Here is an 18682-nt window from a genome sequence, read left to right on the forward strand (position 1 = left end):
TTTAATTTTTGGTTAAACTCAATAAATAGATTCTTAGAACTATCACTTTCTTTTTTTTTTAAAATAGATCTCAGAAATCTTATATTATAAGCATTCAAGTTACTATCATGAAAGAATTATGTCTTATAACCATTTAAGTCCTTATTCAAACTAGGGATAGACTGAGTGGTGGGTGGAGATAGTCACCCCATTAAATTTATTATATATATATATTTATTTATTTTTATTCTCTTAAAATTTTATAAATTTGTCTTTATTTAAAACTTTTATAAGTTCACTCTTTGTCATAGAATCTCATTCATCCCTAATTCAAACCAATTCAAACGAAATTTTATGCTCTTCCATAATATAAATTATTTAAGAAAGATGAGATTGATATAAAGTATAATCCTTTGATATATAATAAATATAGTCATATCAAATTCACTTATACATCTATTATATATGCTAGAATATGGGTGCTAAATGAGTTGAGCAGCTCGAATTTGACTTAATTAAAATTCGATTTGAGTTATTTGACTCGAACTCAACTCAAAATCTAAACAAGTTAAGTTGAACAACGTTCAACTTGACTCAACAAGTTTGCGAGTAGTTCATTATTTTTTTAATATTTTTAAGTAATTACCTTAAAAATTATTGCATTAAAAAGTTTAAATAATAATTACTAATTTGCTAACCTATAATAAGAAAAATGTTGAATTATTAGTTAATAATTACTACTAATTTACTAATATATTAATTTTCTAATAAATAATAAGAAAAATATTAAATTATTATTTTGTAATTATTTTTAATGGATTAATTAGTAATTATTAATTCGCTACATCCAATAATAAAACCCCAATTATCCTATTCAAAAGTTTTGGTGAGCTCAATGAACAACAACGTTTTTAAACAAGCAACAAGTCGAATAAAATTTTAACAAACTTAACGAGCAATGAATCAAATTGAATAACAATATTTTTAATGAATAAGAGTCAAACACTATTCAACTCTCGATTTGAATAACAATTTTTTAATGAATACGAGTAAAATACTATTCAACTCTTGATCGAATCGCTAAATAAATACTCCTATGTTAGAACCACTTGCCCTTTAATACTTTAGTTCAAATAAATTGCGAATATTAGAATCCAAAGCTCGCTCTAATCAAATCAGAACAGATTAATGGGTTAAATAAGGGAAATCCATCAGGAATCTGGGGGAAATAGTAATTTCAATTGTTAGGGATCACATGATTGTTGTCCTGCTAATTTTTTTTTTTCTAATTCTGATTTGTCAGGCTTACAAGCTCTTGTCAGCTTAAAATATTACAGTCTGCTATACGTTAAACGGTCCATTGAATTTCTGAAAAAGAAAAGGATATATCTTATAATTAATTCTGATCACTTTCTATAAAATTATTTCTTCATAAAAGAATTATAATTTTAACATGATATAAATAAACAAATTTATATGTTATCAATCAGTTAATATCTTCAAATTTATTGGTTAAAATACTTCAAGAATCATTGAATAATATTTAAATAGTTGTTTTGATCATTAAATTTTAAAACACTATAAAATAATTATTAAATTTATTGAATAACTATAAAATAATTATTAAATATAATCTAATATAACAATAATTATTTTATTACAATTTGATTATTTAATAATTTAAAAAATTTAATGACCGAAATATCGTTTGAATATAGTTAGATGAACTCTAATATATTTTATTCAAATGTGTTTAAATATATAATAGCTCAAACTTATAAAAGGAGGACATCCTTCTCAATGCATGAGATACACTAGACACTAGAATTCACCAAATTCAATAAATCTAAGCCTAGCAACCAAGGCAAGGATGTCGGAAATGGGGAGAGATCTCAGTTGCCGGCGGCAATCATCTTATTTTTCCGGCTGTTATGCGATGTCTCCGTCGTGTTTCCCGGTGCACGAAGAACTGGAATACTCACGCATCCATTATTGCAGAAAAGCTAGTGACAGTGATAAGATACGGCGGAGATGGAGAAACCTGCTGAGAAGACTGGTAAAGGATGGGAAAAGAAGCATTTATCGATCATCGAAGCCATTGTCGTTTCAGTACGACGCCGTTAGCTATTCCCAGAATTTCGATGAAAGCTGTCATCATCAAGAATCTGGGCATTTGCCCTCCACTGTTTCAAGATGATTAAAATTTTTGCTTATTTTTATTTGGTTCTTTTTTTTTCTGGGTTTCTTGTAAGTTGGTGTCATCTTTGTTACCTGTAACATACTCATATATTTATTTAAGATCTGTTTTTTAAACTCTGGAAATGATTGAACGGTGTTAATTTCTTTTTCTTTTTTCTGGAAAATAGCTTCATCTGTTAATAATGGTCGCAGAATAATTGAAGAGCAGATGGTGGGGTCGAATGAGCCCTGCAAGTTGGCTGCCATTGTTGAAGGTTTTGAATGAAAGCTTGAAACTGTTTGTGATCCATATGGTTTTGCCAGATACTGTTCAGATTATGTTCTAGGTTTCATTTTTTTTTATTTTATTTAATGAAATGGTGAAAAATGTTTTTATCATTTAATTATTTTTTTATCTCTATTTTATTTTTATATTTATGATTATCTCAATATTAATGTTGTCTTAACATAGATTATCTCTTTTAAAATATATTTATCTCTATTTTATTATATTAGTAAAATCGTAAAGTGTCAACAAATTTATTGATAAATTTATTTTTAGAAATTTAACTTAAATAAATTTATTCCGCCCATTTAAGTTTAATTTATTTCATTCAATTCATTTTTTAACATTAAAATAATTAAGTTGTTCACCCATAGTAAAATAGAATTTGTGAAAATTTAGTGGTTCTATTACAATCCACAGACCATTTCAATTCAGCTCTCTCGAAAGGAAATTCTTCACGCAAGATGAACTACTCTTTAATCATTGTCTCTTTCGGGTGGACTTAGTTGAAGATGAACCGGGACATTTGAACCCTCTCCGCATCCAAAACCATATGAATTCAGGCCATTTCCATTTTCATAAACCTGAAGCATAAACCCTAATTGATTAACTCATTAAACATGATTAATTAAGAAGATTGAATCCATCAATATAATGGATATACCTTCTTGTATAGTTCCGTGTTTTCTTTGCGAATAAGATTTACCTTTTTGAAGAGTTCCACATTCTCCTGATGAATGAGGTTCCCCTGAGAAAAAAAAGAAAAAGAAAAAATGAAGGCACAATGTAAGTATAACAGTGGAAATGATTTTATTTTGAATAACAATGTAAATGAAAACTCAGATAGTGTTGTTTTGGAAATACCCTTCGACTTAGTTCTTGTATTTCATCACTTAAGATACGTTCCTGCAATTTTTTTTTACATGCAGCATGTGTCAAGTTCATTATTGCCATAATATTATGCCTGAAATTTTCTTTAAAAACTGGGTTTTTTGTTACCTTTTTCATGCGAACACCCTTCAAACTCATCTCCAGCTGGTTCTCCAGATTCTGCAGCTCTTCAACTCTCAAACCGTAAAGCTGTTCACCCATGAGTTGCCTGGTTTGTATCAGATTATAAGATTGTTTAAACAATCCCCGGAAGTAATATTATGGAATTTTATGCTATGAGAGAACTGGTATACCGATGGTTTTCTTGCAAATTCTGCACTTGTTGTCTCAAGATTGCAGCCTCTCTTTGCCAGAACTGTCGAGAAATAAACAGCAAATCTTACGCTTATTTAGAACATGAAAACATCTCCTGGGTATTATAGTTTCTGTGATTCTTTATTTTCCCGAAAGTTTTCGTATTCAGTATGAGTACAGTGGTACAATCCTCCAAATATATATGAACAAATTGGTTATATGCATATATATATATATATATATATATTGCTGCAGTTTTGCCATGATTAAGGTTAGACTGCCATTAGAACAAGATTCCATGTAATATATATCTTCTTTCAGAATCTTCATCTCTATCGTATAGAAGAACCTGTTATGTATGTAGTAAAAAGTGGTAGAGAAGTTGACCTTCACTTCTGACGACGGATTCAACAACTGTTGGTGTTCCTCTTTCAAGCCGTTGAATCTTTCAATAACTGATTTCATGCTGCTATTTACAAAGTATACACCATCTTTGTGTCAGAAAATATCTCAATGAACAAAAAAATAAATGTCTAAATGATGGCAACATTTTTCCTGATATATCATCCTTTAATTTATATTAATAATACATGCAATTATATACCATTAATATACTTGAATATATTAAAATTATTTTTTAAGTTCACAATGAACTTTCCATATCGAGAAGATTTGAGGTTCTCTAAATGAATGGTCGATATCTAAAACATTGCTTATTATGGAAATGCATGGTTTTCAGAACCGGACCGGTTAACGAACCGGTCATGCTAACGGTTCACTGGTTCAACCGGTCGAATCGGTCCGACCGGTCGGAAGAACAGGACGACGTCATAATTATTTAAAAAATTAAATAAAAATACCAAAAATATTTAATAAAAAATAATTTTTTATATCACAAGTCATATTCAAAGCAAGTTATAACATATATAAGTTAAAAACCATAAAATCAAGTGAAACAAAATGATTTAAATGAACTACAACATAATATTTAAGGTAAAACATATTAAATAATAAATATAATTAAAAAATAAATTTGGAGTTAAAAAAATCATAACAAAATAATATTGTTTGGTTTAATTTTTTTTAAAAACAATCCCACATGGCTAAAAAACATAGAAGAGCATCCCAAAAGTCTAAAGAGAAAAAATATGAGAACAAAACAATCTCACATTGCTAAGAAACATAGAAGCGCATCACAACTAACTTCTATAAATAATAGAGGTAATTTGATATTCAAAATCAAGCTCGAATTTTAGGCTTCAATCGAGCTTCTAATTTTTTTTGAGTTCAAGCCTTTTTGAGTTCAAGTTTCAATATTATATTTCGAGTTTGAGTTGAACTTGATAATTTTTAGCTTGTGAGTTTGAGTTGAGTTGAGCTTACTTTTAAAGTTTTCAAGTTCGAGTCGAGCTCAGCAATACTCGAATTCGACTTGGCTCGTTTAACAAACGACGTTGTTTGGTTTAATTTATTTTTTTTAAAAAAAACAAAAATCCCGGTTTTTTCTGGTTTTCAACCGGTCCGGTTCGAACGGTTCAACGATTCTGACCGGTTCACTAATAGCAGTTCAACCGGTTTAGATTGAACCGGACTAAGCAACGGTTCCCGGTTGAACCGGCCGGTCCGGTCCGATTTTCAAAATAGAGTGGAAATGTACGCTAAGAAATGCTAAACTGAACTACAATATTGTATATTTTGTCAAATGATCCAACTTGGATTTTTTTCCCTAGCTGGAGTCTTAAACTTTAGTAGTGGATGCATATATGTACTTTTACAAATTGGTTTTCGAATTTAGAATTTTTTTGTTGTTGCCAGAATAATAAAATTTTAATTTCAACTATTCATTTAGATTCATATTGTGGTTATAATCTTTATATATATAAGATTAAAAGGTATAGTTATACTATATGTAAGAGATTGAATTTTTTTTAATAGTATGAGATGATAATATTTGTTGATAATTTTTTTAATATATTAAAAACACATACAATATGTGCAAAACTAGAATTAAACATGTTTATGACTATCCTAAGGTAAAAGGCATAAAGGCATAACCATGAGATTTCGACTAAAGGTATAGCTGTATAATTTTGACTTCAATGCCAAGCATGCAATGATAATTGATTTAAACATGAACAATCATGTAAAGTTAACAGTTTTAACAAGTTGAAATAGAAGAATCATCGGCACCAAGCATCATAAAAGAACTTGAGTGTGGGATTTTCTATTAAAAGAGGTGATTAAAATATGGACTATATACTAGAAATTGAAACCAAATCTTCCCAATAGTGCAGTCAAGTTCTTTTTATTTTCCCTTGTTGATGATCATACAAAGAAGAAGCACCAACTAATCCTTCATATCTCTCCATTATTGCAGAAACTAGTCCAAATCAAATCATCCATTTTATCCTTCATATCTCACCAACTTATCCCATCTAGTAATTAACCCTTTTTATTCTTACAATTTCATCGCAGGTACAGCTTATGATCCAATAGATAAACATCAGATTCAGTATGAATATATCCCTATTTCCGGTTTTTCATTGGTTAAAAAAGAAGACCAGGAAATTAGGCCATAAATAGAAAAAAAAAAGATTAAGGAAAGGACATTGAAACTATGGTAAAACGTATAACTCAGGTTTGGTTTGATGGTTATCTGTATCGTGAAAGCTAGAAAGTCGAAGGAAACACATTGACGGAGGATAAGAAACGAAACCTGGTGCTAGCAAATTCATAGAGCTTTCCGGTGCTGGAGAAGATGACAAGGCCAACTTCTGCATCACACAGTATGGAAAGCTCTTTGGCCTTCTTAAGTAAACCCTTCCTTCTCTTTGAAAAGGTTACTTGCCTGCTCGTTGAATTATCGATCCTTCGAATCACAATCTTCCCTCTCCCCATATCCTTCTTCTTCTTCTTCTAGGGTTTCTTCTACAGTTCAACAAAGAAGAAAGATTTAAAAGGCAATCTTAGTGAATGAAAGGAAAAGTAGAGATTGATTCTGAGGATGGGAATAAGAGGTTACAGGGTTAAGCCAATGAAAAGCTTTAGGAAATAATCATCAATGACAGGGCTGAGAGAGGTTTATGTAGTGAAAAGTGGGTTTCACTTTGTGGGTTAATGGGGTTGGTTTTTCAGGTTTAAAACTTCCATCTGTTGAACGCTTTGGACTTGGAGTATTTGGTGTCCCTCGAAATACTTTAGGGCAAGAAGGTAGATTTTCGTGTCTTCTTCTTTCCTTTTTTTCCCCCAATTTTCTTTTAGTATTTTCATGGCGCCGTTGCTCGAATAGGTCAGTGACAGTTGGAACTATGTGTAAACAAATAGATATATTAATTATCTCAGATTGCGGTTATATATATATAAAGTTCTTCCAGCTTAGTTAGATTTCGAGCTCGATATTTTGGGAATGTAGTATTTTAAATACTTAATTGGTAAATTTTATTTTTTTTCTTATGGTTCTGTTTAATTTGATAAAATTAATTTTTATTTAAATTATTAAATGGACAAATCAATATAATCGTTAACTTAACAAGGTTTTCTTTATAATTTTCTTAAATATTAATTTTTTAAATATTTAGATGTAAATCTTTAAAATATATTATTGAATGATTGAAGATAAAAACTCAGACGTATATAGTCGTCACTTCGATTTATACATATGTTAACATTTATTTTTGACATGTACCACATGTTTGTATATGTATTTTTTTTTTAAAATCATTTTTCCTCACTTTATTTTTTTTTCATTTCGATCTTTAACGATATATATCTATATTATTTAAAATCTAAGTAAGTGTTTTTTCAAGAAAATCATTTTTCTCTCACTTTCTCTTTTCTTCATTTCGATCTTTAACAATATATATATATATATATATATATATATATATATATATATATATATATATATATCCTTCAACATCAATAAAATTAAGTTTAAACCAGTTATGTACTTCTATAGTTTGTGTTATATACATAATATCGCGTCCAATTATTCATATTTTCTAAAATTTTAATAAATAAATATTATTTTAATAAATAATTGTAAGAAGATATTATTTTTAAATATAATTTTTGAAAAAATATATATACGGGTAAAATTAACCTATGTGAATGTCGTTTCTAATTATAACTATAAAATTGGAGTTAATTTCCTGACAAAATGTTGGAGTCGGAGAGGTTAATATCGAAGCTTCCAAATATGGAAAATTGTAGAAGGCTTATTATACATTCTCTTGGTTCTAGCAAGCTTTCTTAGTTGGTATTTAGACGGACCAAAACCTTTATATAATTCTCTTTTTTCTCTTTTTTATATAGTTTTTTTCTAGTAAAAACTTAGTTGGTTCAATTTTATTTTTTTAAAAAGATAATTATAAGTAAAAAAAATTCCTTGTGTTTTATTCAATTTTGAATAAAAATCACTCTTTGTGACATGTCTTTTTCTTTTGTTTTTGTGGTATGTATTTTCTTTGTTTTTATGACACGACCTTTATGATTTTTGGTACGTTTTTTAATACCTTTTCGGTCGTTTTGGTACTCGCACAAAGACTCTCGCGACATTTATTTTCTGGTTACTTTATCAATAGTCATGTGTAGTCAGATTTTCTTTTTGGTAAAATGTTATTTGTCTATATAATAAGAATTGTATAGTTAATCATCATGTCATATAATTTGATTCACTCACCACTCCTTTATCACTTCGTAAAATGTCTCGTTTGACACAGACAATGAAGTTTTATGAAAGTTACTAAATTATTTTGATGTTGGAAGTCATTCTCAAGGGAAAAATTTACTTTTCTTCGTATCTTTCGTTTTAATATTTTTGTTTTTGTATGAGTTTTTAGTGACTATTGTCATTATTTTTTTCTCTATGCTTGGGTGTGTTATATTCTAATTCATTCATTTATTTTTATTAATGAAATCCAAAAAACTTTATGATGTTTAAGAATAAATGTGTTATACTGTAATTATACAACAAAAGTTATACATTGTAATTATCTCTGGGCGCACGTTAGCAGGTCTAACGTATCTGGGCCTTTCCGTCGTGCCCTCCGTCGGTTCTCTGGTGGTTCTACTGTTCCTTCTCACGGTTTTTCTCTGTCTTCATCTAATAGACGGTTTTGTGTTGAAGATGGACTGGAGGAAGCTTTTTGGAAGCTCTAACGGCCAATCCCTAAGTTACTTCCCTCCAAAAATATGCGATGGAGTTCCCACGGTTCATCCGCCCTCAGAGATCCTGGAAGCTGGCTCTGCTGAATGGAATCTATCCCTAATGGGTCAATTTCTCGGTCCATCCCCAAATTTCAACTCACTGCAGCGCATCATTAACAACCTATGAAAGAAGGCCCTTAATGGCTCTTGTACAAAGGTGAGTATTGCTGACAATAACCTATATATTTTCTCTTTCAATTCTTAAGAAGCTAGAAACTGGGTGCTTGAGAATGGCCTATGGCACATTCTAAACGAACCTTAAACGACTTAGCTTTGATTTATCAAAAATCTCTGTTTGGGTGCATTTGTATAACATTCCACTTGAGCTTTTTTCCCAAATTGGTCTTAGCTATATTGCTAGCGCAAACGGAGTCCCTTTATCTATGTACTCTGTTACTGCTACAAAGACTAGACTAGAATTTGCTAAATTGTGTGTGGAAATTGGTATTAATGATGATATCCCTAGACAAATTGAGGTTGTTCTTCAAAATGGCCAGACCTATGTTATTTATGTGGAGATTCCATGGTTGCCACCAAGATGTAAGAAATGTAGTGTTTTTGGGTATTCTGATAAGGCATGCTTGGCGAAATCTTCTTCTCTTGCGATTACCTAAATATGAAAGAAAAAGGGTGAATCAAAAACTGATAATCCTAAAGATGGTAATCTTCAATTAGCTGCAAATCCTGGAAACCATCCAATTGATTCTCAACAGCAGAATGCTAATTCCTTAGGGTCATCATCTTCTGCTCCTGAGATTGAACCTGCCCCTGAAGCTAATTGTCTTGAGTCTACTGCTATTCCATCTCTGCCACTCGAAGTGAACATTGACTTAACTTCTGATACACATCACAATTCTTCTTGTCACAATTCTGAAGATGGGAATCAATCTCCTAAGCCTCTAATCCCTAAACGTGGTCATGGAAGACCTACTAAAGTAAAATCAATTTTAGCTGGTTCTAAGAATGGGTTTGATGTTTTAAATTCAGTTGATGAATCTACTTTAAATCTTGAGAGTCTTCCTAGGAAAGTAAGGTCTGCCTCCTTGGGAGTTGCGGGACTGATGAAGGAGCTTAAGAAGAAAAATAAAGACAAAATAGGAATTGTCAAAAGTTCTTCAGTTGGTGGTGAGGGGAGCTCTCTGGTTTCACCTTCCCAATGATTTTAAGCTTATGGAATGTTAGAGGAATCAACAATCCTCATAAACAAGCTAGAGTCCTTAAAAGAGCTAGCCTTAATAATGTAGATATTTTATGCTTACTTGAGACTAGAGTCAGAGCTGATAAAGCCAAGGATATTTTTGATTCCACCCTTGCTAATTGGAATGTTAGTTCTAATTATGAGCATGCTACTAATGGGAGAATCTGGATTTTATGGAAGAAATGCTTGGACCTAAGCATCATTCATGCTTCTGACCAGACCATTTCAACTAAGGGGTTTTTCCTTGGTAGTCTTTTTTTTGTCACTGTTGTTTATGGCAGCAATGATGCTATCACTCGTAGACACCTCTGGCAACATCTCTATGAGTTGGATAGAATTTTTGGTCAACATCCTTGGATCCTTGGTGGTGATTTCAACATAATTTTGCAGCCAAACGAAAGCTCTAATTTTGAATATTGTCCTCATTCCTCCTCTGATATGAAAGACTTTCAAAATGTTACCCAAGATCTGTTCCTCCATGATCACCCCTATTTTGGCCCTCTTTTTACCTGGAGCAACAAGCAAATTCTCTCATATTTTGCAAGAAAGCTTGACAGAGTTCTTGTAAATCCTTCTTGGGTCAATACATATCTTAAATATTTTGTTGAATTTCTTCCCCCTGGTATTTTAATCATTGTCTGTCTCTTGTATGGCTTTCCAAAGAGGCTCCTACTAATCACCCTAAACTTTTCAAGTTCTTTAACTTCTGGACCCTCCACCCAAGTTTCATGGATAATGTTGCTCAATCTTGGCAAATCCCTACTAGTGGTAATCCTATGCAAATTTTATTTCTCAAATTGAAGAGGCTAAAGTCTGCCCTAAAGAACTTAAACAATTCCTACTTCAGTTATATCTCTTCTAGGGTCAAATATAAGCAAATTCAGCTCGAAAACCAGCAGCTTAATTCTTTGAATGGAATACAAGCTATCGAAAAGAATCTAACTCTTCAAAAAGAACTTATCACCTTACAAGAAACGGAGCTTTTATTCCTTAAACAAAAGGCAAAAGTTCAATGGATCAGAGAAGGAGATAAGAGTTCTAAATTCTTTCATCCTACAGTAGCTTCCAAAATTAAGAAGGACACAATACGAGTGCTTATTGATGAACAAGGAAATAGAATAGATTTTTTTGATGCAATGTCTGTTGAAATTATCAGTTACTTCACAAATCTAATTGGGAGTCCTGACCCTAATGTCAAAAGTAGTGACCCTGGCTTCTTGAAAGACATCCTTTAAACTGTTCTGCCTATGGAATAATCCCCAAGTCTAGTTAAGGACATTTCTGATGAGGAAATAAAAGAAGTTGTCTTTTGTCAAGCTAATGATAAAGCTCCGGGGCTCGACGGCTACACTCCATGCTTCTTTAAAACTGCTTGGTCTATTGTTAGAACTGATGTGATTACAACTGTTAAATCCTTTTTCAAGCATTTTGACCTCCTCTATGCTTTCAATGCAACCACAATTGTCTTGGTACCAAAAGTTCCCAATCCTTGCAAGATCAAAGACTTCAAACCAATTTCTTGTTGTTCAGTCATCTACAAAGTCATTACTAAAATTATTGTCAAAAGACTCAATAGTTTTATCCCAAGAATTATTACACTTAACCAAACAACCTTCATTAAATCTAGGAACATTGTTGACAACACAATTCTAGCCCAGGAAATTGTTAAGGGTTATAGTAGGAAAAATATGTCTCCTAGATGCACCATGAAGATTGACATTCAAAAGGCTTTTGACACTCTCCACTGGGACTTTATATATGTTGTTATTAAAGCTTTGGATTTTCCCTTGCTGTTCGTAGGTTGGATTGAGGCTTGTTTTAGGGAGGCCAGATTCTCCATTTCTTTTAATGGAAGCCTGATTGGTTTCTTTAAGGGAACCAGGGGTATAAGACAGGGAGATCCTCTTTCTCCCATTCTGTTTGTCCTTGCCATGAAAGTGCTTTCAAAATTACTCAATTTGGCTGCTACTAGAGGGTTATTTGGCTATCACCCTAAATGCAAAAGAGTAGAGCTCACTCATTTATCTTTTGCAGATGACTTGTTAATTTTCTGCAAAGGAAATCTGGAATCTGTCCTTGGAGTCTGTACTGTTCTGGATTTTTTTATGATCTTTCTGGACTTAAACTCAATGCATCGAAATGTGACTTCTTTTCAGCAGGTATCCCAAGGAATATCATTGATTTTATCCATCAATCCACTGGTTTCAACACGGTTCTTTTCCTGTCAAATACTTGGGAATTCCCTTAGTCTCCAGAAAGCTTTCTGACAAGGATTGTGAAGAGCTGATCCAAAAAATCAAAACTAAGCTTCTGTTCTGGTCTGGTAAACATTTGAGCTATGCTGGCCGGTTAGAACTCATCAAAGCTGTTCTTTTCAACGTTGCGAATTATTGGTGTAGGCAAGTGGTTTTACCACAAGCTATCTTAGCCAAGATTGAACAACTTTGTTCCAGATTTTTCTGCAAAGGATCCGATAAGTCGGCTATTGGTGCAAGATATGCCTATCGAAGTCAGAATGCGGTCTTGGACTGAAAAATTTGAAATTCTGGAACTGGGCCTGCATTATCAACCTTATCAGAAAAGTTCTTACTGGTGAAGGTTCAATTTGGGTTGCGTGGATCAAAGAATATGTTCTAAAAGATAGAGACATCTGGCAAATCGATATAAACTCTAGCCACAGCTGGACCTTAAACCGAATGCTCAAATTAAGAACAGAAGCTGCTGTAGTTTTCTTATCTGGAACAAAGGAAATTCGAGCAATTTGGGAGGAAATTAGAGAGAAATGTGACAAAACCCCTTGGCAAAGACTAGTATGGTTCCCTTTACATGTAACATCCCAAAATACGGGTTAGTGACCAAAATTGTAAAATTTCAGAATATGGTGATTAAAGTGTAATAGTTTAATAGTTTAATGATTTGTTCATAAATATTTCCTAAAAGTTTATAGTAATTATCCAAAGAATTAAAGGGTAAAATGGTCATTAGACTTGAAAATTATAATTAAATGATATATATATATGGATAATGATGGGAGATTTCCAGAAAAATCTCTTCTCTCTTTTCTTCTTCATTTTCTCTTCTCCACGTGTGAAGCCAAGCAAAGGTGAGTTTCTCTTGAGCTGATTATGTGCTGAAATTTAAGTTTAGTTTTGATTATTAGATGCTAAGTAAGATTAAGGAAGGATTAATTTGCTTTAAAACAACAAAATGAAGAGTTTATGAGGATTTAATGATTTGGAGTTTTTGAATGAAATATCGAAATAAAGTTTATATTGAGAATTGAAAGTTGAATTTGACTTGTCATCAAGTTAATTAAGGGATAGGAAGTGTTAGAATAAGAATTTGAACATGTTGCAAAACTAGTATAATTTTTGCAATTACATAGGAGTGACTAGATTGGAAGTTAAAGAAGTGATTATGGAATAGAAATAAGTTTAAGTATGTGTATTAAAGTTAGGAGTATTAAAGGAAGTGAAATAGGAAGGTTTGAGTTGAAAATTGATGATTTTCGAGCTTAGAATATAATTTCTGGGTAGAGGGAATCGATACCCTATGAATGGGAATCGATTCCCCCTCTTGAACGAAAAATTCCAGTATGTTCAGGGGGTATCGATTCCCCTGGGGGGGTATCGATTCCCCCCTAAATGAAAATATAGAATTCGATTCATTAAACCGATTTAAGTTATTAACATCAAGTTTAAAGTTTAGGCTTCTGATAGTTGTTTTGAAATGATATATTTATGTAGATATTGAGCCTAAACAAGTTCCGGAATAATCGAATCAAAGCAAGGCTAAGGTGAGTGCAATTTAAATTGTACTTATGTGATTGATCAAATATTGGCTTGCGATGAGTCAATGATAGAGTTACTATGGTAAGAAGTAACTTATATAATGTTATGTGATTACTCTGTATGCATTAGTACATAGAAATGGATGTATGTTTATATGTTACATGATTTACATGCTTACATGAAAATGCAACATATGATATTAGATATGTGCTTACACATACATTTGGTATGTGATAGAAAAGAATGAACATGTGATTATGAGATCAAGGATTACACGTACATGTGATACGTGACTGAAATGAAAAGATATGTGTTTATAAGAGTAAGAATATGAATAAGTAATGTGAACGGTCATAAATGATAATGCCCATGTTATGTGATATGAGAGCTAGGGGTATAGTTGGCATGCCAAGGGTCGAGGGTTACCTATGTTCTTCGGGACATATGGACTGTTTACCTATGTTCTTCGGGACATATGGACTGTTTACCTATGTTCTTCGGGACATATGGACTGTTTACCTATGTTCTTCGGGACATATGGACTGTTTACCTATGTTCTTCGGGACATATGGACTGATTACCTAGGTTCTTCGGAATCTATGGACTGGTCCTTCGGGACATTGATCGAGCTGTTGTGACAGCATAGTGGTGCACAACCTCAATGTACTCACATACCTTAAGTTCTCAAAAGTATACATGGGCTAATACATGGTCTTTACAGAGAGTAAATAAATAAATTGATTTGCTACTATGTATGTTTTGTTGTGAAGTAGTATATGTGTTCTATGGTATGTAGAGAAATGTTCGATATATGTATTTATACGATAAAAAGGTACTAAAAGTACTTGTATTATCTCAGGTTATCATGTATACTGAATTATATGCGATTCGATTGAATTCATAGATTGAATGTTTATATTTATGAGAAATGCATTATTATTATTATGTTTTGCTTCACTAAGTCTATGACTTAGCGTGTAAGTGATTTACACGTAGGTACTGAGAAGCAGAAGGATCAAAGCTAAGTTCAAAGTAACAACATATCTCTGCTCAAAGACCAGATCAGAAGTAAATTACACAGTATGTATTATTATGTGATAAATAGGTTGGCATGTAAATAAAGTAGGTAAATTAGGTATTTATGCTCTGATCGAGTTTTGTAATATTTTAAACATATTTATATAAGTACAAATGCAAAGAAATGAACTGTTAAATTTTTCACGAGTGTTATGTACAATTTACGAAAATCACTGTAGTAGGTTACTGTATTACTGTTCATATCGTATTTCACAGTTCATAAACACGTTTTTATCATCAGAATTTTATACCAAACACAATTGAATAATATTTGATTGTATTTTCTTAATATAAATTCAAATGCTCAGTACTTTTACAAGAGTAAAGGTTTTGAAAATGTCAATGTGACATCTCGGACTCGTATTCAAGTCGGGTATGGGTTGGGATGTTACATTTAATGGTATCAGAGCTACGGTTTAGCCGATTCTCGGCATAAACAAGAGTCTAGGGTGTCTTATAATGTGTACATGCCAACAAAATAGTGAAAACTTCTGATCTGGTATAGTAATGAGTATGTTGTTTTGCTAATAGAACGATATGTTTATTCTTAATAGATGTCCGGACATGATAGTTATAGAAGTCAAGCGGGAGATGATCGGCCCGCTGAGAGCAGTAATTCACCTGCCCTGGCCAGGCAAGGTGAAGAACAGACACCTTCTGGAGTGCCTGTAACTGATCAAGATGTGTTCTTTAGAACATTAGATGCGGTATTGACGCGTTATCAACCTCCTGTTACTTCTACTCCAAGAATGAATGTTGCAAAGGAGTTGAAGGGTTTAGGAGCTACAGAGTTTAAAGGTGAAGCCGAAGAATGTCCTGTTGCTGCGGACCTTTGGCTTAATGATGTAAAAATTATGTTAGATGGACTCCACTGTTCTAATGTAGAGAAGTTAGATGGAGTGGTCTCCTTGCTTCGTGGGCAAGCGAGAATTTGGTGGACAAATGTCACTTTGAGAATGACCAATGATCAAGTGACATGGTCTTTGTTCTTAGAAGAGTTTAAGCATAAGTATATAGGAGACCAATTTATCCGTCAAATGAAGCAAGAATTTTTGAATCTGAAACAGATGAATCGCACAGTGTATGAGTACGAATGCGAGTTTAATAAGTTAAGTCGTTTTGCGGCTGAGTTGATCCCAACAGAGAAGGATGTGTGTGAGTGGTTTGTAGAGGGCTTGCGCCCAAGGTTGAAAGAAATGTTAATAGTATTGAACTTGTCCTCATTTCAAGAAGTAGTAAATCGTGCTAAAGCTCTAGAGAGAGCTCAGGATGAAAGGTTTGGGGATCAAAGAACCCAATCATCTAAAAGAACCGGGGCTTTATCGAGTTCTGCACCACCCAAGAGGGGTAGAGATTCTGGTACTCAGTCTCAGGCAAGGTCTGGATTGATAGAATCCTCCGTTAGAGAATCAAATCAGAGGAAAGCTAGACAGACCCAATCAGTAGGGTTTGGTGAGGACAAAACCCAACAGAGACATTGTCAGACTTGTGGAAAATATCATGGTGGAATATGTAGGGTAGAATCCGGAGCTTGTTTCCGATGTGGTGAAATGGGACATTTTGTGAGAGATTGCCCATTGGGGAAAGGAGAACCAGTACAGTCGGAACGATCTGCTACGATACCTGGGAGAGGGAGAGGGAGAGGAAGAGGTAGGAGCCAACCTGAATCTTCTACTCAACAAGAAATACGCTCCACTGCTCGAATGTATAATATTAATACCAATGAAGATTTTGATGATCCGGAGATAATAGCAGGTATCTTTCAAGTGTGAAATATATATATTATGATAATGATTGATTTAGGCTTGTTTGTTCATATATTAGTAGGAAATGGGTGAAAGAATTGAGAATTCAATTAGAAATTATTCATAGTAATATGACAGTGACAAATTTATTAGGGTACAGTGTGTGGATCAGTAGATATATTGAAAGTGTTCCATTATAATTCGGAGAATTTAATTTCTTACTAAATTTATGAATTGTTATTCAATGAAGTTGAAGTAAGATTGAAAATAAACCAGTATTATAATGAGTTACAGTATATGGATTTTAGAAAGGTTAAAGTAAAATGCATTGGAGATGTGTAGACAATATCTTATCTCCTGGTGCAATGAAAATTCGAGGACGAATTTTCTTAAGGGGGGGAGATTTGTAACATCCCAAAATACGGGTTAGTGACCAAAATTGTAAAATTTCAGAATATGGTGATTAAAGTGTAATAGTTTAATAGTTTAATGATTTGTTCATAAATATTTCCTAAAAGTTTATAGTAATTATCCAAAGAATTAAAGGGCAAAATGGTCATTAGACTTGAAAATTATAATTAAATGATATATATATATGGATAAGGATGGGAGATTTCCAGAAAAATCTCTTCTCTCTTTTCTTCTTCATTTTCTCTTCTCCACGTGTGAAGCCAAGCAAAGGTGAGTTTCTCTTGAGCTGATTATGTGCTGAAATTTAAGTTTAGTTTTGATTATTAGATGCTAAGTAAGATTAAGGAAGGATTAATTTGCTTTAAAACAACAAAATGAAGAGTTTATGAGGATTTAATGATTTGGAGTTTTTGAATGAAATATCGAAATAAAGTTTATATTGAGAATTGAAAGTTGAATTTGACTTGTCATCAAGTTAATTAAGGGATAGGAAGTGTTAGAATAGGAATTTGAACATGTTGCAAAACTAGTATAATTTTTGCAATTACATAGGAGTGACTAGATTGGAAGTTAAAGAAGTGATTATGGAATAGAAATAAGTTTAAGTATGTGTATTAAAGTTAGGAGTATTAAAGGAAGTGAAATAGGAAGGTTTGAGTTGAAAATTGATGATTTTCGAGCTTAGAATATAATTTCTGGGTAGAGGGAATCGATACCCTATGAATGGGAATTGATTCCCCCTCTTGAACGAAAAATTCCAGTATGTTCAGGGGGTATCGATTCCCCTGGGGGGGTATCGATTCCCCCTAAATGAAAATATAGAATTCGATTCATTAAACCGATTTAAGTTATTAACATCAAGTTTAAAGTTTAGGCTTCTGATAGTTGTTTTGAAATGATATATTTATGTAGATATTGAGCCTAAACAAGTTCCGGAATAATCGAATCAAAGCAAGGCTAAGGTGAGTGCAATTTAAATTGTATTTGTGTGATTGATCAAACATTGGCTTGCGATGAGTCAATGATAGAGTTACTATGGTAAGAAGTAACTTATATAATGTTATGTGATTACTCTGTATGCATTAGTACATAGAAATGGATGTATGTTTATATGTTACATGATTTACATGCTTACATGAAAATGCAACATATGATATTAGATATGTGCTTACACATACATTTGGTATGTGATAGAAAAGAATGAACATGTGATTATGAGATCAAGGATTACACGTACATGTGATACGTGACTGAAATGAAAAGATATGTGTTTATAAGAGTAAGAATATGAATAAGTAATGTGAACGGTCATAAATGATAATGCCCATGTTATGTGATATGAGAGCTAGGGGTATAGTTGGCATGCCAAGGGTCGAGGGTTACCTATGTTCTTCGGGACATATGGACTGTTTACCTATGTTCTTCGGGACATATGGACTGTTTACCTATGTTCTTCGGGACATATGGACTGTTTACCTATGTTCTTCGGGACATATGGACTGTTTACCTATGTTCTTCGGGACATATGGACTGATTACCTAGGTTCTTCGGAATCTATGGACTGGTCCTTCGGGACATTGATCGAGCTGTTGTGACAGCATAGTGGTGCACAACCTCAATGTAC

General features: G+C 32.7%; 2 protein-coding genes across 3 annotated transcripts; one reads left to right on the forward strand and one right to left on the reverse strand.

Moving 5' to 3' along the window:
* Positions 1-2904: 2904 nt before the first annotated feature.
* Positions 2905-6820, reverse strand: LOC120140610 (MADS-box transcription factor 23-like). 2 transcript variants are annotated; one of them, XM_039155574.1, is made up of 7 exons: positions 6345-6813; positions 4016-4094; positions 3628-3689; positions 3443-3542; positions 3308-3349; positions 3108-3191; positions 2905-3027 (listed from the first exon to the last, which is right to left on the reverse strand). In XM_039155574.1, the coding sequence occupies exons 1-7, from the start codon at positions 6524-6526 to the stop codon at positions 2920-2922; spliced, it is 657 nt and encodes a 218-aa protein (XP_039011505.1). In that variant the 5' UTR covers positions 6527-6813; the 3' UTR covers positions 2905-2919. The 2 variants fall into 2 exon arrangements, with proteins under 2 accessions (XP_039011505.1, XP_039011506.1); XM_039155575.1 differs by having other exon boundaries at positions 2913-3027; positions 3150-3191; positions 6345-6820.
* A 3172-nt stretch (positions 6821-9992) lies between these two features.
* LOC120140951 lies at positions 9993-11269 on the forward strand. The gene is made up of 2 exons (XM_039155931.1): positions 9993-10613; positions 10700-11269. The coding sequence occupies exons 1-2, from the start codon at positions 9993-9995 to the stop codon at positions 11267-11269; spliced, it is 1191 nt and encodes a 396-aa protein (XP_039011862.1).
* Positions 11270-18682: the final 7413 nt, after the last annotated feature.

This window comes from Hibiscus syriacus, unplaced genomic scaffold (assembly GCF_006381635.1).
Source record: "Hibiscus syriacus cultivar Baekdansim isolate YM2019G1 unplaced genomic scaffold, ASM638163v2 tig00110788_pilon, whole genome shotgun sequence".
In the NCBI taxonomy this organism is placed as follows: Eukaryota; Viridiplantae; Streptophyta; class Magnoliopsida; order Malvales; family Malvaceae; genus Hibiscus; species Hibiscus syriacus.